We start from the raw sequence: 23,676 nt of genomic DNA, 5'->3' as shown, positions 1-23,676 counted from the left end.
ACGGGGCACAGGGGAAGGGAATGACATGCATGTTCCCTGACTTCACATGACCCTGGGACAGACACATGCAGTATTACATAACTGTCTGTAGGTGGGTAAAACTGAAATCGAAGAAACATCTCAGCGCTGAAGGTGTAAAAATCTCAATTCGGGGTAAAATTACTAGCTGTGAACAGTGAGTCACTGTACACTGCCAGTCTGAATCTTTCTATCCACTGCAGTCTGTGTAACATCATATTCCCATCAGGTGAGATATTGCATTACAGATGTTTTCTTTCTTCATCACGATTCCAGTCTAAGTTAATCCAAGCTAAAGTTATAATAATTAAGGCAGTTGCAGGGTAATTAATAGGAGTGAATCTGTATTTGTCAGGACGTAAAGTACCGCAGCTGGCCATTCATGATAAGCACAGGAAACTGGTCAGAACATGTAATTTCCCAGCTTATAACTGGTAAATATATTAACGTTAATGAACACCCACATGCGGACTGAGTGTAAAGTTAGCAAAGGACGTTCTTCGTTCAGAGCTGAGCCCAGTGTCACCGAGCTGTGGGTGTGGTCACCCATGTTGTCGGCTGGGGACTTTAGTTTGTCCTCTGGGGACAGATGGATCCCTTCAGGCAGCCGAATTTCACAAGCCCAACAAATCACTCCTGTCTTTTGATGAATGGCTGGAACTGGCGTTCTATCCAGTGTGTTGCCCATGCTGCCTGGCATAGGCTCCCGGCCCCCCAGCGCAGTGACCAGGATACATATTGGAAGATGGATGGAAGGATGGATGGATGGATGGATGGATGGATGGATGGATGGATGGATGGGTTGATTGATTGGTTTCTGGTACATAGTCAAAAACTGCAAAACTCATTGTTTTATTTATTTATTTTAAAAAAACAATATGATTTGGGAGGAATGATATTTTCTAAGTTAGACATTGATATTAACTATACAGTTATAAACCGAACATTAAAAAATCCTTTTACTTCTAATTTTAATATTTTATTATATGAAATGCCAGTTTCACAGACCTGGCAAACTATGTCGAAAACATACAGTACATTGAATATAACCCAGCGAGTCCAATCAAAACATTTTTTTTTTTCATATTTGATCGGGAGTGCGCACTGCGATGGGTTGGTGCCCCATCCTGGATTGTTCCCTGCCTTGTGCCCGTAGCCTCCTGAATAGACTCCGGACCCTCTATGAGCCAGAATAGGACAAGCGGTTTCAGAAAATGGATGGATGGATTTTTGATCAGGAATGTCATTTTGCCTTGCCTCATATATTTCAGGAACAGTAACTTTAGATGTGTATATATAGTATATAGAACAATTCTCATACTAATAGGTCATACCTATCTAAAATTATTTTTTGTTAAATAAATGAATTCATTTCCATATGCATCGATGGAAGATACCACATGTGTCTTGTCGTTCAGGACAGAATGGTGGTTATTCCCACATTTCACTCGTTTACTCTCTCTGTCCAAACACTTACAGTTAGGTGAACCGGCGTCTTCAAACTGCCCATTGTCTGTGACTGTGTATGTGTCATTCTGTGACCTGTGACAGACTGCTTACCTTAGGCTTCGACGCACCCTGAATGAATGTTTTCCTTTTTTTTCCCAAAACACATGGATGGCTCGAGTGACGAAAATGCACAATCCCTCCACTACTGCATCAGCTGACATAGGAAAAACACGACTGGCATTTATAAAGCCTCTTAATGCCTCCTATCCGGCATCAACACCCGCAAATCCAGAATCTGTGGAGTTGCAATGTCAGCGCTTTAAGTAGAGCTCTCTGTGCAGTTGTTATCGAAATAACACTATGGGGATGTTGTTCTGGCTCAAAGACCAATTATTACCGACTTTAAGCAGTTAACCAAGTAATTCATGATGAGTTTGTTTATTGTGAACATTTTGTTATGAGCTGTGTGTGTTTTAATTACACCTACTACTGTCCGGGTTGCAGTGGAGTAACTTAGTTTTGTTGAAAAATTACTATAATATTACAGAATCGGGGGGTGGTATGGTTGTGCAGTGGTTGACACTGTTGCCTGGGACCCAAGTTGAAGTATACCCCCAGGGTTCCGCGTGTGTGGAGTTCTCCCCATGCCGTCGTGGGGTTTCCACCAGGTACTATCGTTTTCCCCCCACAGTCCGAAAACATGGTGAGTCCCATAGGTGTGTATATGTATATGTGGTGTATGAGAGTGCCTTGTGAAGGGTTGGTGCCCCATCCTGGGTTGTTCTCCACCTGTGCCCATAGGCTCTGGACCCCAAATAGGACAAGCCGTTTTGGAAGATGGAAGGATTATAGTACATAGAATAGGCTTCATGTCATACATGTTTTATAATAATAATCAATGTTCATTGATACCCATGGGGAAGTTGTCTTTATGCCTCCCTCAACTTGCTCTCTTTGTTGGGGCACTCAGGGAGCTGGGGGTTAAGGGCCTTACTGAAGGACCCGCAAACATACTGAGGTGGGGTTTGAACCGGCAACCTTGTGATTATCAGCACAGAGGCTTAGCCCCCTGAGCTACAATTCCCCTACGCAGTGGTGCTGCCAGTGCTTTTGGGCCCCCAACCCTGACCACTCCCATTATGTTACAATTTTATTATGTTACTCAGAGGCCCTTATAATCATCCCCCCTCCCCCCCTTTATGGCACCAAACAGCAAAACTGTCTGGTTTTTTAATTTAGCTAATACGCAGTTCAAGTGGTATCGACTGTGTCAGGGCCCCTCGTGCTTGTTGCAACGTGATCGTAAGGTTAATTTTGGCTTTGGATGAAGTAGCCATTACATGTTTTGACTTTATAGTCTCTCTTTATAAATAAAGAGAATATAAAATTAATACCGTGAGTGTTGGCCTGCCAGCAGTGATTTTTCATCCATGACGAAGCGTGATGGGCTGTCCAACAGAATTAATTGAAAGAAAGTGTCTCTCCATTAATCACCTTTGAAGCCCTGTCTTTCAAAGGGGCAGTTCCACAACAATCGCTTCTGCTTACGATAGAATATTTACAATGTAAATTGAGTTCATGCTGACTGAGAAAGTGCCTTGCAGATTGTTTGCATCAGGATTTTTATGTTCCATGATCACTTTCTTTGAACTATGGGTTCCTGAGTAGGTTTGGCTTAGCAGGTGCAGCGGAGGCTACACACCACTGGCCATGTGCCCTGTCCCCATATCACTGTGCTGTGGGACGTGTAAATGCTTTTGCAAAAACAATATAGAATGTATAATATTGTTTTATTTGTTGATTTATTATCTTCCACCGTTTTCCACAGCTTCTCTTTACTGAAAGGGACCCTTCATTTGTTGATTTTCGATTAACTTTGAATAAATCAAACGTCGTTTATTATACTACCCCCCTCCACACACACACACACACACACACACACACACACACACACACACACACACACACACACAGGTTTGTAATTATATCTTTGTGGGGACTCTCCATTCATTTCTATGGGGAAAACACTAATCCCAGTAATGAAGACTTTAACCCCTACCCAGCCGCAACCTTAACCGTAAGTAACCAAAGAAAATATGAGAGCTTTGGTATTTTTACTTTTTTGACTGGATTCACAGATTTTTGTGGGGACCTGAAAAATGGTCAAAATAATAGTTTTTTATTACACTGTGGGAAACATTTGGTCCCGCACACTGACATGGCTAACAAACACACACAGAGAGACATACACACACACACATACAAATTTTATTTTCATATATATATATATATATATATATATTTTTTTTTTTTTTTTTTTTTTTTTTGATAATTCTTTAAAGATCTGCTGTATATTGTTTCCTTTTAATGCATCAGAGTTCATATTGCAATTTTGTTTATTGACTAGCAAAACAATTGTAAGAAATGATTCTATATTAGTATAAACATCGGGTGTTTAGTTTAAAAGTTATGGGTGGATTAATAGCAAAATCAGCAAAAAAAATATCAATCACAGAAAAAAAAATTATTTTGACATGGTAAAGTAAGAGGTGGAGTTTTGAGCCCGCTGACTATGTGATTCTGGCACTGTCAGTAGTGGTTTTTCTGCAGGTGTCCACCATATTAGTGTTGGGGAGCCTTGTCGTACGGCTCCTTTGTATACATATATTCTCCAGCAGAAATTGATATTGAAAATGTTTCTTTGCTTATCTGCCTGTAGCTTTTCAGCACTGACAATGAAAATAAAAATAACTGCAAAGTAAAATGTATCTTTGCAGTGGCTTATAATGGCAGTTTTCAGAGGGAGACCCCTGAAGGGCTCTGCAATCTTGTAGATGCTAATGCAGTACTGGGCCATTGTCTTTTCACTGCTTATTATTGTTCTGGTTTAACCCTTAAGGGTAAAACAGGAACCTGTGGAAACTGCGAAGGGGGGATTGAAAGCGGCTGACATTTATGAGATAGTGAGATGATTTTCGTGGGAAGGAGATGATTAAAGATCAAATTACATCCCTTCTGAATCATGAAGAATAAAACGTAATTGAGTTTTGGGTAGAATATCTAGTGGTTCTATGTGGTGGGAATCCGGCCAAACCTTTTACCTCGAGGTGTCGCTTCCCAAGGTCGTGTTCATTCTGTGCACTTTTATGAAGTATTGATTTTCCAATAGAGTCCACAGGTGTCTCTGTCTTTCCCGTAAATCCCTTGTTTTCCCTAACGTCTTCCTGCTCTGCTGGCCCTCGATATCGCCTTTATCGTTGGATTACGCTTCATTTCAGCCTTGTCATTCACTCAGCCATGTTTTCAGGCTCTTAGTATGCTACTGCATATACGTCTTCAGATTTATTTTCTGTCAAAACCATTGTGAAAATATGGGAAATATATTTGCATTTTGTACAAGATATTTTTGTCTTGTTTTGATTGTAAGATATATTACTAATTCCATTTGATGATACTAAACACAATTCATAACTAGACAGTAAGGTGTTGTCATTACCTCCTAGCACTGTGCTTGACATCTCCTTTCTGCTTAATCTCCTCTTTGAATAGCAAGTCAAGTGACTGGACAGTGAGTTTAATAGAAGTGCTATTTCTCCGGAGATTAGTGAAATATGTCAAAGGAAATAAGCTGGCAGAAAGGCGATATCCCCACTTAATGAAAAGCCGTTATTTTGACCTTGGCCCGGTAGCTTTAACCAGCATAAATGGGTTTTTTTTCTTCTGCAGTAATGCAGAGGGATTGTTTTCCACAGAGTCTCTGGCAGATAACTCTGAAGGGCTATGTTTGATTAAGGGTCTAATTAAAAGGCTGCTTGGCTGGAGAGGAACAGTCAGAGCAGGTATCCAAGGCTTGGACTCGTTCTTTTGGCACCCGGCGGGAAGTCGGAGGAATGGGCCGTGGTAGCGACAGCGGTGATGAGGTCGCCTGACGTGACCAAAGGGCAACTGGGAAGAAGTTGGCTGAATAGTCCCTCATCTGCCCAAGTGCTGAAAAAAACTTGGATTACATTCAAATTCCACTGCATATGAACTTTCTGCTGAGTAGCTAATTGGCAGCTTACACAGGCTCTCCCCTGGGCAAAAAATACTCTTGTATTTAACTAATTTCTATTACAGATCACCTGGGTAGGAGTAATTATCACTTAGGCACTCTACCAATTGAACAATTGTCAGAGATCCAGCTCAGCTGAATGTAGCTTGTACTATTCAGACACTGTAATTAAACGATTTAGGTTCCCTTGTAGTACTTAGCAAATTAACAAAATTTATGAACAGCTTGACAAATTAAAATGTTAAAGGGAAGGGCATCCTCTGTACCCTTGATGCCTCCTGCTAATCTCTCTCGTTCTTGTCCTCTTGTGTGTGCATCATGCTCTACTACTCCAGTCCATGTTCTACAAGGGCATGGCCGGCTCACAGGTGACGCTGAGCAGCCTGGTGAACCAGCCGCGGGCCTTGCTGGAGGAGCAGGCTCGCCTCCTGCTGACGGAGCCAGAGAGGCAAACACTGAGCTACTACGTGGAGGAGTACCGGGAAGCCCACATCGGGGTGGAGCAGCTCGTCATGGCCCTGTTCGAGCTGCTCAACACTCACGCCAAGGTGAACTTCATCCTCATCAACTGCACTGTTTATTCAGCTTGTGAACAGGGTGCACAGTAGCGATGGGCAAATGAATCTTCATGAACCATTTGCTGTATTTTCCGACCCCACTAGGTGGTGCTATCTGATCGTAAAAGGACTCAAAGCATACCCCAAACAAACCAAGAGCACCATCTAGTGGGTTAAAAATACAGCAAATGGTTCATGAAGCTTCTTATGCCCATTACTAACAAACTGTGTACCATTAATGCATACTGTGTGGATTCTTAACTAATACTGTGTGGATTCTTAACAAATATCTGTGTGGAGGTAGTGCAGTGTTTTGGTCAGTCATGGTGATATCAATTCAGTAGTACAATTAACATCAGAATGGCAATTCTCCTGCTTTTCCAGTGGTCCACCTCCATCTTTCGTCTCTGTTCTCCCTCACATTTTCCCCCTTTTTCCTTTAGTTCTCATTAATGTCGGAGGTGCGCAGCCTGGTGGCTCCCCATGACATAGAGCGCTTTGACGGGCTGGTGCTATACCACGAAATCGAGGCAATAAAGGCTCGCCAGGCAGGAGCCGATTCCCTGAACGCCAATCCCTACTCCACAATGGCCTACCGTGGCTGCCTGAGTTCCCACTCAACCTTAAGGAAGTCCAGCACCATCGGCTCTGTGCGGGTATGTCAGCCATCAAAACGAGCTGCCTCCTGGTGTTCAGCACATAGGCGCATCCATTGCTTTTTGGGTTTTCTTTGTGTTGGTCTTCAGTTTAAGGTAATACTTTATTTGGAAAGTCTGCCTACAAAGGGTATACAGATTGTTTGTAATATCTGAACAACTTTTAGTTGAGAGTCAGCGATTCTTATAACATTGGTTGAGTGAGCTGTCAAATTGAATTATTCTAAGAATATGTAGGTATGTTAATAAATCGTTACATATACTCCATAGGTAAACATCCACAGACACAGTGAAACAGTTGAATTGTTGAATCTCAGTTAAGTTGTTCAGATGTTACAAATACTCTGTTAACCCTAGGCAGAATATCCAAATAAAGTGTTACCCAGTTTAATATTGTGATTGTTATCTGAAAAACACATATCTCAAAAAATTCATTCTTTCTGGAATGTGAGAGAAAAACATTTCCACAAATTTTCCTCAAAAACTGCAAAAAAACCTAAAACAATATAATGAACAGTTACTGTAATTCCAATACTTATAATTCCGCACATCACTGTCATTTCAATACTTTTGGCGGTAATGAGTAATGTAACTGTAATTGCCTTTTCAAATTAAATAACACAATTAAAAAGTACATAAATTTAAATGGGCTTGTTACTCGTTACTTTTGTCTTCCGTGAAAATATTAATGGACAAATGCAGCTTATTTCTCTAATATTTTGTTTATGGTCTAACATCATCTGACCTTACAGTGGCGCAATGAATGTGTGATTTTAGGTACAGTGATAGACAAAATTGAACAGTTGTATTGTCTCGCACTGTGTCACAGCACTAAAGTAATAACTACCATGCATAGGCACTGTGTCTCCGCAAAATCCATCAGCAAAGCATCTGTATGTTGCAGAGTCAGTGCTACTGAATATTGGTTCCCCAATCCCCCAACATCTGTGCAATGTGTTTCAACAGCAACACGACGTTAATGGGATCACTGTGCGACATTTAGCATACTGTTACCTTTCCTGATTAAGCTATATAACCCACAATAGGGTTATACTATATATATTTATATACTATAGGGTAGATTATTTCTGTTTACTCTGAATGTAGGCATACTGTTTAAATCCATATACCACAGAAAGAATTTAACTGAGTAAAAGTGGTGCATTTATTATTTTAAATATTGACAGCATGAAACCGTAATAGGTCGCATAGATGTGCTGAACTTATTAAAGCAATGTTAACTAGCATAAACATAAATGCTAATTAAATTGATGATTTCATAAAACATCTTTTCTTTGGTCAATTAGATGTCGAATGCAGTAGACAGTAGACAGAGGAGAATGGGCGTCTTCCATCGATAGTAAACAGTCACCATCATCACCAGCAGTTTTCAATGGACAACAATGATATATAAATGCCAACCTGTTTACCGCTGTGTCTTGTGTTTCGCTACATGTCTAAACCTGGTCTTACCCTTATGTCTTATCATAAAAGCTTCAGCGGATGTTAAGAGAAGCTCCAGGTTCCCCCATGACCTTAAACTAGGAAAAGTGGTTGCAAGACAGAGGGAGGGATGTTTACTGACAACTAAAATATTTTCCTGGAGAACAGCTTGTGGCTCAAATCCTGAGTAGGCGGCAGGCAGTCTGTCTTGCGTGCGACATATGTGTGATAGTACTCCCAGGTCTATCTTTATCTAACTCACCACACCACTTATTCACTGAGTGTAGCATTTTTAATTTGGCAGACAGTACGCCTTCTTTGGTGTCACCGCCCACCATGACGTCATCACGGCTCTGTTGTGGGCGGGGTGTCCCTTTCCAAGTCTCTCAGAACACATCCATGTGCAGCTCACGGTTCTAGAGAACAAATAATTCTATTTAATTCATGAGCCTGTTTCATTTCATTGAGCTTCAATGAGATCTTGGGTGGCCGTTTGAATTCTCTACTCAGTTTGTTGCATATATGTGGGGCTGTTTCCCTGGGGATGGTGTGTGAGGTCAGTGTACAAATTCACATTGTAATGTGCAGAAATGCAGACAACCAAAACACTTACTTATCATAATTGTTATGATATTATAAATTATATGTCAGTCATTTTTGAGAATATTAATCTGTGATATTCACTCTCACTGTCAAGGGTGTTTTTTTTGGTTCTGGGATGGGGGGGAGTCACTCAAAAAAATCCCCTGCCTAGTGTGTCCCAAACCTCAGGGGATAGGTGGTAAACTTCACTATTGGTCACAGCCTGTACACTAGTGGCCAAAATTGTAGAAACACCTAGCATGTTTGGTATTACGCTTTAAAAATTACTACATGAATATATATATTGGCAGTACTGTTTATAAACAATCAAAGAACGTTACAAATATCATACACTGGGGCAAGAGTTGAATGAAGTTCTTCAATATCGAAAAATCGGAAGCGTTTCCACAATTTTGGCTGCTAGTGTATTCTCTTAGTACACAGTTGTGTGTTCAGTAGCCCTGTGAACACAGGAGCATGTCCTCATGCCTCATTCCCCTCTTCGTCCCCTTTGTGCCCCCCCCCAGACTTGCAGCAGGCTGCATGGCAGCAGCGAGGCCCTGTCAGTGAGTCACAACGCCCTGCCGGACATCTCTCTGGTGAGCCCCAGAGTCATGGTTTGTCACCAAGTGTGAAGTCCACAGATTGTCCTGCTTGCTAGAGGAAGGCACTGTGCTTTTGGCGGAGGAGAGAACATTTTAATTGGTGATAATGTTATATACTATACATTCTGGTCAATGTGAATGTGTGGTTTGATCAGTAAATAATACATTACTTCACTGGGTTTTCTCCAAATATTTTTAGAAAAGCCTGATGTTAATACAAAGAAATTTGTTTTTTGTCGTTACATGTTTGTTTACTGTGGGATGGATGGGTCTTCAGAACAAATCAGTGTCTGTAATAGCTGAGTTATTGCTTATGAGTTTGAGTCTAAATTGCTGATGCTATCATAATTCTGGCAGTCTATTGGGACAATCCACATTTTAAATGTACTTTTGACATGAAAAGACAATGATGACTGGAAATGTTCTAAAGGAAACATATAACTGCAATGCTTGAGACTTGATATGAACTTTTGGTAAACATGTCTTTCTTAATGACATAATAAAAAATATCCGATGGATACTTTTGACACTTTGTATGGTCTTAGTGGAAATGAATATTGTATTACTATTGTATTACTGTGGCGGTGGATGTGAATTTCTGTAGGGGATCCAATATCTAGATAATAACCCTGCAGTTATTTTTGTCTGCATGCTTTATGAAGAACTTTATTTAATTTATCCACCCATTGATTCCCCTTACACTGCACGTCTGTGTGCATTTGACTGTGTTCATGAGTTTTGCGATTCACTGTGGATGAAATGTTAATAAAAACTCAGCATGTACACAAATCTTCACCTGTGAATTTTTTTTTTCATGGAACTGAATAACAAATAATAATTTCACTGAAATAATAAAAAAAAATAAACAGCAGTGTTTTGTCTTGCTGTGGCTCTGATCGGTTTTGACACTTTACGGTTCAGGGATTAAGCAGTGAATGGGCACCACTGTTCATGCCTGTCTCCTTCTCTCCAGGATAACGTGCAGCCCACCATTGATTCCCCTCCATCCTTCAAGCCACCCCCTCCCCCGCCACTATCAAAGCGCCCCACCCAGCGGGCTCAGCCCAAGCGGCCCTCCTCGGCATCTTCCCAGTCGGGACTGTTCTGTACGGCACCCCCTGCTGGCAGTTCCACAGAGTGCAGCCATCCTCCTCCTGAGAGGGAAGCGTCCCCTCAGCAGACCCTGGGGAATCGGCAGCCCCTCAAGACCTTTGCCTGCCCAGAGGCCCCAGCCAAGGGCAACCCTGTGCCTGCTAGCCCATCGTCTGGACCACCAGGCTCTGCCTCGGCTGCACTGCAATCCAGCCCCAATAAGCCACCATCCACATCTCCTGCCTCCAAACCACGCTTCATCATGGTGGACGTGCACCGGGCCAGCGTGGAGCCGGGCACCAGTGGGGCTCAGCCGGTCCAACAGACGCGAGGTGAGGGTGACGTGGGTAAATCCACTGGGTGCTGGAGCCGTGGTTAGATGCGAACGTAGATAGGGCTGTCGTTCTAACCCCTGGTGAGGGTACGGTGTCGTTCATGTGCTTTGTGGCCGTTGTAGGGGCCGCTCTCTCTCAGCTGTCGGGCAGCGGTCAGACCCTGAGTGAGGACAGCGGGGTTGACATCGCCGAATCTGGAGGCCTGAGCAAGGAGAGCAGCCCCCGGCCTGGCAAGGCACGGCCATCCCATGAGGCGCAGCGAGTCAAGGGGCTGGGGACGGAGGCCGAGGCCCAGCCGGTGAGAGCGGTCCGGCATGTGACACTTTAGCCCCCAGCACAGGCAAAACATCCGGTTATACATTTGCAGGGGAGGAAGCTACGCTGCTGATGTTCTTCACTTATTTAGTCCGAGGGCAGAATGTGTGTCAGTTATGGTCTCTGGGGTGTCCTAACACCCCCTGCTGAAAAAAACAGCTCAAAACCATGCCGGTAGCTGATCTAAGGTGGTCTTTGATGGTCATGTCCCAGCTCTTGCTGCTCTTTGATGGTTCAGCTGGATGGGTCACCAGTTAGTGTGGGCAGCCTATCAAGCTGATCACACTGGTATGAGCAGTTAAATCAGCTAGAATGACCATCATAAGCTAGTATGCCCAGCTAAACCATCAAAACGTCAGAGGAAAACATACCTTAAGTTGGCCTATCATAAGTTGGTCAACCAGCATAACCAACTTAAGTTGGTCAGTGGTTTTTTTCAGCAGGGGACCATTACATACATCATGCAGTTTAAAACCTGTACATTTCTATCACATGTCTAAGAAGTCATGACTGTTTTCTTATGAACAAATAAACAGCTCAGTGTAAAGTTAAGTACTTAAGCGATTTCCTCCAGGATAATAAAAGTATTCTGATTCTGATTCTGATTCTGACTCGTAGCATAGCAAGCTGTGCGCTCCTGGGGGAACATGGCCTCCCAGCGTGGTTTGGAGGTTGTATTATTGTGGATGACCGGCTAAGAGCCATGGCAGTGCCCGGGATTATTGGCTGTGAAACTTCAATTGCTTTGGATTTGCTGATCTCAGTTCGGTACAAACAAAGCTCGTTTCCATTAAGGAAGAAAAATGTTCTCTGAATCTTTTTATAATGTCGTAATATCTTCTAGCTTTGTATCTGCTTTAAGATTCCATTTGATTCATCCCACTTCACTTCAGTTTATTTTTATGAAGCACCTCTGCGGACGATGAACTTCACTTTACTGTACGCGTAATTAAGAAACACATGAAGCACAGTGTGCAAGCAGAAAGAACCGGAAGACAGCCGAGGAGTGGAATAAAAACCTTCCAGCTTGGTCTAGTAGGAGAAGAAACCTCTGGGGGTCCGGGGTCAGCTGGCTGCCCACCCTCCTGCAGCATGATAGCCAATCAGGTTAACCTATCAAATACCAGCAGGTTCAGTACCATACAAAAGCCGTAGGCAGCCATAAAAAATGATGCTTAAATAATCTTCATGTTGGTGTAAAACTTTGCTAATGTATCAGCTTAGCTATTTCAATACTTCTGCTAAACTTAGCCCAGTTTTCACAGCAACCATCCAATACACCAACTAATTTGACCACTGGCACACCTCATATGGCAAATCAATACCTCACCGACTTTTCAGACTACTTAAATTAATTAACTGAGTGAGCTTGTGATAAACTTTAAGAAATACAGACGCTCCTCTACTTACGAACTTTCAACATGCGAACTTTCAGACATACGAACGAAGAGGACTGTAAGTACACATTGTGTTCCTTGGGCTCCTATTTTCTGTCTGCAACATCAATTCCCTCTAGTACGACCTCTGGCCGCTACTCCCGCCGCGCAGCAGCGTAGTGTGCGTACTCCCAGCATCCTAGTTCTTTGTACTTGCGTATGCCCTTAAAATGATTTTGAATAACGACTTACGAACATTTCAAGTTACGAACGGACATTTGGAACATAACTCATTCGTAAGTAGAGGAGCGTCTGTGCATGGAAATGGCTGCGGTGTCCCTGAGGAGAGATTGGGGGACTGAAGCGATGTTCGTCTAGCCATCCAGCCAGATATCAATGACTTTTTGGAGCAAAGAAGTTATTAGAAGAAATTACTGTTCATTTCTATTGTGTTGCTCTTCATATGCATGTATTCTAATATTCAATATACTGTATATATTTACTACCCAGAATAATAGTTAAACATTTCATTTGACTAAGACTGTAGGCAGGTAAAGCTTAGCCATTGGCATTTGCTGCAGTTGTGAATTGGCTTTGCTAGTCAAAGCTCACCTTCGCGACGCAATGAGGAATGATGCCAACATGGCGGCTTTATGTGTTCAAGGATTGCAGGTGTCACGGGAGACAAGGCAGCGATCGCGAGCAGAGCGGCGATCGTGCGGGCAAGGAGCAGGCAAGGCAAACAGAGTACGGGGTAGAAGGGGATTTAATAAGGGCAAGGCAGGACAGGACATGGGCACCGACAACATCAATGACAGACAAAGCAAACTGGGGAGACCAGGACTTAAATACACAAGACTGAATGACAGCAAACGGAAACAGCTGGGTACAATTCGGGAAACACACGTGGGTAAGCAGGGGGCGTGGCACACAGGAGGAGCGGACGAGCCGGGCGTGACAGCAGGTTAATGTCAATGACATCAGGGCATCAGGTGCCCAGTGGAGCGCTTTCACTGGGGTGCCCAGTGGGGTGCTTGTAGGCTTCACTGGGGGTGCCCAGTGAGAGCAGAGGAGAGAGGGAAATCGGTACAATGCCATCTGATCTCTGCATGAACATAAAGACAGGATACAGCACACATTGGTTGCTCAGGGCTGTCCACTGGGCCAGTGTTCAAACACTCACTGTTACCACCATCACATCTGTCCCATATTCCCCTCTCCAACCATGTTGCTCCCTGCTTGTTTTTCTCCGTTCCTGTAGATGGGGACACTAGAGCTCACCTCCTCTCTGGTCCGTGTGGCCAGGAGCGCCAGCACGCTGGGAATCGCCATCGAAGGTGGCGCCAACACCCGCCAGCCACTGCCGCGTATCGTCACCATACAGGTCAGTCTCCATGTGTAGGCTTCAGGCCCGCGCCATGCCATGCAGCACCAGCAGGGGGCAATCTGTCCAGCTCGGTGGGGTTATTTTCCCTGTTCTTGTGCCCTCGGCCCCCTAGTGGACATTAAAAAGAATGAGGCCCTGGGTTATCATGCCCTCATCCTCGTACCTTGCACTAATCCTTACCTCAGGAAGCACATCTGGTTGGCTACAAGTAAAATGTAAGGTCCTGAAGCTGCTCTGCCGCTGAGGCTTAGCCGGAAAAAATCCAGACAAAATATCGTTGCGAGTCATTACATCTTGAATTTATGGTACGTTAATACCAGGTAAAGCAGATTAATCAACATTTGGGGAAATATAGTAAAAAGTCATTGTTTGGCCATTCAGCAATGATTCAATATGAGATGGCATCTGACATTACAGATATGAGAAGAGATTCCCTTTGCCAACTTCTTCTTCTGATAAACCCTTTTGTGTGAAGAAGATTTAGTCTAAAGGCTGAGGACAGGAAATGAAATATTTTATCGAATGAGGGTAGTATTTATTGTTTATTTTCTGCCTCTAATGTATGTATGCTTATTTTAATGTTTATATAAATGATTATATAAGAGTGCACCTGTTAATGATATGTTAATGGTTACATGAGAAATATAAGATGTTCTTTGGGATGCATCTGAGATGCGGCACAGGCAAAGAAGCACAGCACATTTGAAGGGAGCGTCTGTTTCCTGTGTAAGGTTACATGTGTGGGTGTTAGTGGGTAGATCACAAAGAAGCAATGAGAACAGACTTTGGCATAGATGTACCTTGTTGGTGATGCTAATGAAATGCGACAACAGACACGTCCGCTGGTGAGATGCACTGCCTCTCATTGTTCCTGGCAGTTTCTTTGCTGATTTCCTTCAGTTATTCATCCCCCCAGAAAGTCTGATCACTGTGGTCTGGACAGAGGTCCGACTGTCACTCAGCACGTTCCCGATAATTAAAATTATATTACTATTACTGAAGGATTTATTGGACCATTCTCATTATCATGAATCTTCTTTTCATTAGGCTCACTCATCGGAGGACATGATCGTTTTTATGGACACTCTTTGAAAAGGCACATTGCAATAGAATTTATTTTATTGAGTTTAATCCACGGTTTCTGCACTTAACTTTGTGGAAATTGCTTCCATGACATCCAGCCTTATAAATCCCTTGCAGATGTTGCAGAAGCCTACAGCAGAAAGGATGGTATACTGACACATGCCTAGCTTCTGATCAAGGTCTAACACTAAACACAGCTCGCTAATTGTAGTGTGTTATAGAGTTGATTTTGTTAGTTTTCTTTTAGAGCAGTGTCTGGCTCTGCAGATTGGGACTGATGGCAGATTGATGCCGCCATTGGGCGACGCCCTTAACCCCAGTTGCTCCAGGGATGCTGCATGTTGGCTGACTCTGCGCTCTGACCCCTCTAAACCTGCTCTCTCCTGTATATGTGTCTGTGGTTCCAAACCTGCTCTCTCCTGTATATGTGTCTGTGGTTCCAAACCTGCTCTCTCCTGTATATGTGTCTGTGGTTCCAAACCTGCTCTCTCCTCTATATGTCTGTGGTTCCAGACCTGCTCTCTCCTGTATATGTGTCTGTGGTTCCAGACCTGCTCTCTCCTGAATATGTGTCTGTGGTTCCAGATCTGCTCTCTCCTGTATATGTGTCTGTGGTTCCAACCCTGCTCTCTCCTGTATATGTGTCTCTGGTTCCAACCCTGCTCTCTCCTGTATATGTGTCTGTGGTTCCAGACCAGCTCTCTTCTATATATGTGTCCGTGGTTCCAGACCTGCTCTCTTCTGTATATGTGTCTGTGGTTCCAGATCTGCTCTGTCCTGTATATGTGTCTGTGGTTCCAAACCTGCTCTCTCCTGTATATGTGTCTCTGGTTCCAAACCGGGGGTCTGTACTACGAAGCAGGGTTACTGGCTTATCGAAGTAACTTGTTGGATTTAATAAATTCTCGGCAAAATGTGAACGAATATGAAGTCCATTTAAACTGTGGTACCTTAAATCTGACAAGTTACCCCGATAAGCCAGTAACCCGCTTCGTAGTACAGGCCACTGCTCTGTCCTGTATATGTCTGTGGTCTTATGCAGAGCAACATGGGACAGGAGAAAAGACAATTTCCCTACAGGAATGAATAAAATGTGTGTGTGTGTGTGGTGTGTGTGTGTGTGTGTGTATACACACACATACTACTATAGGTAAGCACCTTTGAGACCAGAAATGCAGGAACATCTTATATGTGCTATAAATATCCCTGTCTGGTTGTTTTCATTTTAAGTGTGATGTTTAAGGGATTCTTTAACCAAATGCTTCTTGCTCCTATATTATAAATCCTGAACCTGTCCTGCAGAGGAACGTCACATTCTCTTTTAAGCTGTTCATTTTTAAACCTTCCCACATCATGCCTGGTCTACTCCAAAACATGAAAAGAACCCCCCCAATTTACCGCCAGGTTTGAGACCGGATATGTGGAGAACTGCAGAATGATGGTAAAATTCACCTTAGAGAAAAATATAAATTGATTTTTGAGGTTATATTGCACATTCCTGCATGTATATGAATCCAAATAGGATGAAATATGAGACTCCGATTCAGGGGGAGTTTTCTATCTCATAGGCTTTTGATCTTTGCTCAGTTTAGGTGTAATGAAGGTGGATGCTAAATATTAAACCCTCTTGCTCTTTGTTTCCTGTTTTCCATACTCTTCCTGTGTTGTTGGACAGTCCGCTTACCTGTGTTTTACGATGTTATTTACATGCCCCGTATAAAGGCTAGGATACTGGCTATTAACCTACCAAGGGCTGTGATATTAATGTTCTTTCTCCTTTTCATGTTCTCCCACCCCTTCTCTCTCTTCTTCCACTCCCTTTCTCCTCTGCTGCCCCTATTTCCCTGCTTGGTCCTGACCGCCGGCCTGCCCGCCCATATCCACCACAGAAGGGTGGCTCTGCTTACAACTGCGGGCAGCTGAAAGTGGGTCAGGTGATCCTGGAAGTGAATGGCGTGTCCTTGAGGGGACTGGAGCACCAGGAGGCTGCGCGGCTCATTGCGGAGGCCTTCAAGACCAAAGAGAGGGACCACATCGAGTTCCTGGTCACTGACTTCAATGTGGCCCTGTAGGGGGTGCCAGAGAGACATTAAGCTCTTCACTGTTGGGAGAAGGGTTACAGCAAAACAGCTGAAAGCCAAGTGCTCTATATAGCGATTAATGTAAGCCTGAAATATACATTAGAACCTCTCCTCTCCTCATCTACTTATCCTCCTTGGTATCATGTGTGTAAGACCAACATGGGAATATTCTGCAAAAGGTCACTGGAAAAGAGATCAATTTGAGTGTAATTATTCTTTCATTATTTTCCTGCAGTGGGGCAAACATGTTAGCAATGGGATAGAACAGATTATTTTCACTGGTATGGCTGAAAGCAAAGATGATGCCAAATGTGTCTCAGATAGCGTGCTGTGGTTCCACAGAAGGAACAGGGGACAGATGGGTGTCCGTGATTCAGTGGGCTACTTTACTCGTTCACAGGCTGGTTTCCAAGCCCAGCTGTGGTACCTTAACGCATCAGCATCCGGCAGCTTTCTTTCAACACTTACTGGCTGGAAGTGACTTCAACTCCATTGGAGCAGAGGTCACCACTTCTTAAAGGTTACAGTGATGTCTTACTGTAATTCACTTAGCATCTACATTCAGACATCAGGAAATGAGGCCAGCTGCAGTGTCGGACTCATGCACCTGTAGTGCTTTTATAGTCAAATGACTGTTAAGTGACCGAACAACACAAAGATTTTTTTTTGTGGAGGATTTTGCAAAACATGTTCGAATACAATTCAGCCTGCACAAATAGATAAAGAGGAATAATTAGAGAGACAGGAATATCATTCTTAATTAAATCTATTCTGTTATCTTTTTAAAAGGATCATTTAAAGCAGACCTTTTCAAATTTCTTCCCAACAGACACATTTTCATTCTACCTAATCACGTAAGCACTCAGCTGAACTAATTATTTCACAGATTGAATGAGTTTTGCCTTCTCCCCTATTTAACTCTTTAAAGGGCACTTGAAAGCCTGGCAGGAACAGTTGAGATTTCCTGCTTTTAAGTAAATGCATTGCTGAGCGTAGTACTTGATAAGTCAGAAATGTTTAAAACGATTCCAGCCCGATTATCTTCACACTACCTGGATTTGTTCTGTGCAAGCTTTCATTTAGCAGAATCGTCCGACTATACTGATCTGCAGTAATTATGTGTGTTAAAGGAAATTAAAAAGCTGTGAGGACCTGTGTGTATTTTTTTTTTTTTGAGATTGTGCAATCTGTGATTAGTGTTTGGAGGAAAAGAAGAAAATTATGGACATGGAGCAGGAACAGAAAGTATGAGGTGTGAGAAGGAGCGAGCGGGAGCGCTTTGTCAGTATGTGTTATGTGCACATACTCCTAAACGTGTGTGTGTGCCTGTGTGTGTTCACTGTAAGTATGGTTACGTATATATTACATTATGGGGGCATTTGCTTCCCACGACGTGATAAAAATCTGTTATTTTGATGTTGCTGGGTGCATTTTTCAGTTCCCACAAGGGGAAATTCGGTTTTATAAAAATCTGTGACTGCAATCAAAAAACTAAAAATGTCAAAAGTCTTTGGTTAAATATGTTTAAGGTTAGGGCTGGGCAGGGGTTAAGGTCGTCATTGTTGGAATTTCTCTTAGAAACAAATGGACAGTCCCCGCAGAGATATGGGTACAAACGTGTGTGTGTGCGTGCATGTGTGTATGTGTGTGTGTGCGTGTGTGTGTGCGTGTGTGTACACTCATTTGCGTTTGCACTCCTGTCAGTTCTCGTTAGAGGACAGCGGGTTAATGGTAAAGAAACCCCCACCGTTAAATATTAAGCGCCCTCTAGTCGTTTGGAGCCGTTTCCTTGGTAACAAAGACATTTATACTCCCCTGACTGCATGTTAGTCTGAACAGGGAATACTACATGCAGTAGTTTTGATAAATTGTCCATTGAGTATGCTCTGTTTACTGATGACACAGACTTGAGATTAATATGGAGTATTGCCATATTTAAAAAAATAATAATTCTAAGTATATCATGTAGCTGGCTTATTTCTTGAAGATGCATGTATATTGAGATTTGTATATATTTATGAAAATTATGTCTCAGATTATAATTGCAGTTGGGCTATGCTTTTTAATTTAGCAAATGCAAAGTTCCTGAGCCAAGTTTCCAGTCTGGGTGTACTTGGGATGGGCGGTCCTCCACTGAATCTGCAGGCTAGACGGTCCTCTGGGACTTGTTGTATAGACTGCTATTTCACATCTACAAAGGGGAAGGTTGGTGGAACATGGTCTTACAGCAGTTCGCTGTTTTGTTGGAAGGTGAAAAATCATGGGGAGTGTGAACAGAGTGCAGAGTCACACTGATGAAGTACATGGTGACAGTCAACTGGATGTCTTCTCTGCGGGCATGTTGTTGTACGAGTGGAAGTTATTGAGCTGAAATCCAGAAGGTAGTAGGGAACAGTGGCCCAGGTTGTGCCTGGAAGAGATCAAGTTCTTCCATGACTTGATCTTGGTTTGTCTTGTCTTGAGTCCACAATATATTTAGGCAGGATGGTCTTTGGACTTTAAGGTTTCTCATATGAACATGTGAGACATTCAGGGCTCATAATAACTAGTCTAGTCTACATTGAGTTCTGCTGCAGCAAATATTCTGCAACGGAGTAGAGGTGCTCAAGAATTTTGCATTGGACATTAGATTTGAATCTTTTTCAGGTTTAAGTATGGCAATAACCTTTGCTCTCTGCCAAATATTTGACCTGGGCACTGATCTGTGACCAGCAGACAGAAGCATGCGCTCCCAGCCTTGACGCTGGCTTTTCCTGCTCTCTAGCCAGACCTCAGGAGCTGGAAGATGTTTTAGTGCTATAAATACTTGGTATTATTTGAATTGATTACTCAAACTTCTTTCAGTGTTTTTGCCCAGCAGTGCCTTTGCAAACAGGTGGTGACTGGAGTAACGGGGAAGTGCTTTTGTGTAGGCGACTTTTCAGCTGCTCCTAGCTGAGCTCCTTCCCCTGAAATCTGCAAAGTTAATCTTCGCAATGTTCTCCTCCATCTTGCTGTAGAAGGGACTCAACAAGGCAATCTTATCTTCAGGGTATCCTGCTGCTTTGTATGCCCTTATAAGACCTATTTTCTGAGACATGTGAGGCATGATGGTAGTCTCACTTACAAGGGGTAGCAAAGACGACCGAGATTTCTGAAAGCTACAAATGCTATTTGTTTCAGTCTGCTCTTCGTAAGTCCTTGAGGAGGGTATGTAATGTTAGCTTTGCGGTAAGTCATCAAGAACGACGCAAAGATGTTCCATTTATAGAGTTGACCCTATATAAACTTGGCTGACAAGTGTAAATATAAGATAGAAGTCATTTTGTACAGTTATGAAGATGTGTGTACCTCAGCTTCATTCTAATTCTCGCTTAAGCTGCCACTTAGGCTTAACCGTTTCTATGTCCAAGAGATGTGCGTGTGTCGCCCCAGCTTGGGCGGTGAGGTGGTGATGAAGGAGGGTGGCTCAGTGAGGAGCTTTGCCTTTGGTACGGCGCCTTTTTCCAAAAGGGACATGACCAAGATAGGACTTATGGGTCCCTTGACAAGGCAGACTTGCATCCTCTGAAATGTCTCAATGCTTTTTTTCTTATTTGGGTGCATTTGTACTTTGACACAAGTAAATGGAACAAGTTGGTTACATTTGCCATGACCATCTGCGGTGTAACAGGAAGACAAAAGAAAAAAATCTATTCTTCCATTTTGCTCATTAATCTATAAAAATGTGGCACAAATGAGTTCTGCAATCATTTTTTTATTGATGCTATATTTTCTATTGGCATTTTCTAATGAGATCCTTTCAGTTGACACATGAAACATTTTCCCCACTCTGCATACTTTTCATTCCTTGACACAACACAACAATAATAATCAGCAAACTCTCGACACAATAAAGGCAAACATTTCTTTTTAAAAGGGGTCTTGGACAAGGGCAGTGTTTCCCAACCCAGTCCTCGGAGACCCACAAATGGTTCACGTTTTTGCTCCCTGCCAGACAGTCCACATGTTTTGCTCCCTCCCAGCTCCCTGCCAGACAGTCCACGTTTTTGCTCCCTCCTAGTTCTCTGCCAGACAGTCCACATTTTTTGCTCCCTCCCAGCTCCCTGCCAGACAGTTCACATTTTTGTTCCCTCCCAGCTTCCTGTGGACCGGGCTGGGAAACATTGGACTAGAGAATCGTGAGAGTTATTATGAATTCACAAAGGAATTTGTCCATGTGACCTTGGAAGGTTCTTGTTTGCAGTATGTGGAAATCTCGATACTGTAGCAAATCCAAGTCCTTGGAATACATAACCCGGATTAGTTTGTGTTAGTGCATTTTTGCCAATGTGTCCATCTGAAGTAATGCATTATGACCTCTGTTCATCATAATATTCTTTACTGCTTCTGGTTGACTTGATGTCCCCTCGCTTCATTATTGAATTGTCTGTCTGCCTGTCTCATGTACAGTTTATTAAGATGCTTTGTATATAGCCACTGCTGCCATGCTATTTATACAGAGTCAATGCATTTAATTTTCCAATAAAGATGACTACACAAGATTAACAGAACCCAGGCTGATTTTTCTGTTTAAAAAAGGTTTGGACATATGTTCATAGCACAGAGAACAAATATATGGTATATGGTGGTTCTTAGGATATTTCTCTCTCATGCTATTGTTGTATTAAAATACAGTTAACATGACAAATTTACTATTAAACAGGAAGGTCTACATGTAAAAGTGCTAAAATGGAAGGTGAGAAGAATTGATGTTTTAGGTCACATACATGATACACGTCTTGGTAACTGAAACAATGTAGGTATTTTTTAACCATATAACCAATTTAAAAAGAACTGTAATCTTATATTCAAAAACAAAGAAAACAGCAGTACATGTGACCCTGACCAGAATAAGCATTGGTATGGATGGATAGCTTTTTTTCTGAAGTTATGTCCATTTTAACTGATGACAGGACCTGTCCAATTGCCTTGTAGACTAACTATCCCAGCAACTTCATATTTACTGCACATGGAATATCATTGGAAGGAATAAATTCAGTATGTTTAACTAAGAGTGGCAAATTGGATATTGATGCACCAAACCCTAAACGGACCGTAACCTGCCAAGGACTACCTGTGTTTGGAATAAACCCCATCTCAATTTCAATATTTTATTTTACAGTTGCCAGCTGTAAGATTTGATGAGTGGTATTCTGGCATTTGTTATATCGACCATTAATATTTACTGAAAATAACCTTATTTGTCTTAAAGGGAGAATATGTTCTCAGAACTGTAGTTCTTAAACCATTTTTGTTTTCTTTTAAAAAAAAAAAAAAAACAATTTAAAGAACATACCAACATCACAGTCACCCCCCCCCCCCCCCCCCAATAAAAGTACCTACTATTCTAATTAAACCATACTCTGAGTCTGTTTTTTCTGAACTGTTTTTATGTCCACTCAAGTAATCTTTCATTGCTCTGGCAAGAGAAGTAAATAGTAATGATAAAACAAAGCTTCATTAAATATAGACAAAACTCATTCTCAGTGATTCGTTTCAATACAAACAATGTAGCAGCTAAACAACAGATACACTCCTTCATGCAGAAAAATGTTCAGCATATGACATCCTCATTTTCCTCTCCATAATATATTTCTTATCCCTTTACTGTAATTGTGTAAGTGTAAGTGTAAAGGTGTTACTTTGATGTACATAAAACCGACATATTTCAAGATCTCTCACCTCATCACAAAGAGTAAGTCCAGCCACCCTATGGAAGAGTTTTTTTTTTTGGCTATTTGTACTTGGGACTTTTATTTACCCAGAGCTCCGCAGACTGGGACAGGCATGTACATTGACCAGGGAACTGCAGACCCTGCCCTATGTCTTCCCCACCTCAGGCCCCATACAGAATGCCCTTTCATCTGCACCTTGATATCCTGTTCATAAAATCACAAACAGAAGCAGAGACAAGGCACACAGAACAACCACCCTAAGCACCTACAGTTTTGCACCAAGGATGCAGACAAAAAAACCAATACTCTATTCTTCCAGTTGCAGCCAAGGTACCTCATATTCCTACAGGCAGAGGTGGAGATTTCAGGTCCAAAAAGTACAAATCCAGTCCAGGGTTTTGTTTCAACCAACCAGTTTAGTACTCTGTGACTTGTGACTCTTTAGGCTCAACTGGTTGGTTGAAACAAAATCCTGGTCTGGATTTGTACTTTCTGGACCTGAAATTGCCACCTCTGTCTGCAGGACCTCCCCTGGCACATGCCAAGGAACACAACCCCCTGGGAGAATGTGCGGGTTGCACACAGAGAGCAAGGCTAAATCTGAATTCATAAATTTACCTTCATTCAAAATTACCTTCATGGTAAATGTGAGGCACTAAGGCTGCTTTCTGCTGAACGGTTCTCCTGATTTGACGTTTTCTTGACTCTCGACTGCTTTCTGCATGTGATTTGGAACTCGCTTTTTGCTCCTGATTCTTGGATTATGTTTGGGTGCGTGCAAACCCTTGCTATAAATCATTAAACCTGCTTGCTCTCCTCTTGGGTCTTAGAGGTTTGTCATTAAAGTTTTTTTCTCTCTGCATTTGTATTTCTTTACTGCTGTCTTGCATATGCTGTAAATAGGGCTGAATGGTCAACCCCTCTTTAAACTACAGCTTCTGATCTATTGT

At 42.5% G+C, this 23,676-nt stretch overlaps 1 protein-coding gene across 2 annotated transcripts in view; it reads left to right on the top strand.

Annotated features, from left to right (window-relative positions):
* Positions 1 to 20,167, top strand: part of whrnb (whirlin b) — a 69,353-nt gene extending 49,186 nt beyond the window's left edge. Inside the window, exons 6-12 of one of the 2 annotated variants that reach the window (XM_049003570.1) lie at positions 5,854 to 6,066; positions 6,519 to 6,731; positions 9,284 to 9,355; positions 10,335 to 10,785; positions 10,911 to 11,086; positions 13,741 to 13,863; positions 16,842 to 20,167. In XM_049003570.1, the coding sequence (XP_048859527.1) occupies positions 5,854 to 6,066; positions 6,519 to 6,731; positions 9,284 to 9,355; positions 10,335 to 10,785; positions 10,911 to 11,086; positions 13,741 to 13,863; positions 16,842 to 17,021 (1,428 nt within the window). In that variant the 3' untranslated portion in view covers positions 17,022 to 20,167. Of the gene's footprint in view, positions 1 to 5,853; positions 6,067 to 6,518; positions 6,732 to 9,283; positions 9,356 to 10,334; positions 10,786 to 10,910; positions 11,087 to 13,740; positions 13,864 to 16,838 lie in introns of both variants that reach the window. The other variant, XM_049003563.1, reaches the window with a different exon arrangement.
* The last annotated feature ends 3,509 nt before the right edge of the window (positions 20,168 to 23,676 follow it).

The sequence above is a fragment of the Brienomyrus brachyistius genome, chromosome 2 (genome assembly GCF_023856365.1).
Source record: "Brienomyrus brachyistius isolate T26 chromosome 2, BBRACH_0.4, whole genome shotgun sequence".
In the NCBI taxonomy this organism is placed as follows: Eukaryota; Metazoa; Chordata; class Actinopteri; order Osteoglossiformes; family Mormyridae; genus Brienomyrus; species Brienomyrus brachyistius.
This window is presented reverse-complemented; position numbering and strand designations above follow the sequence as displayed.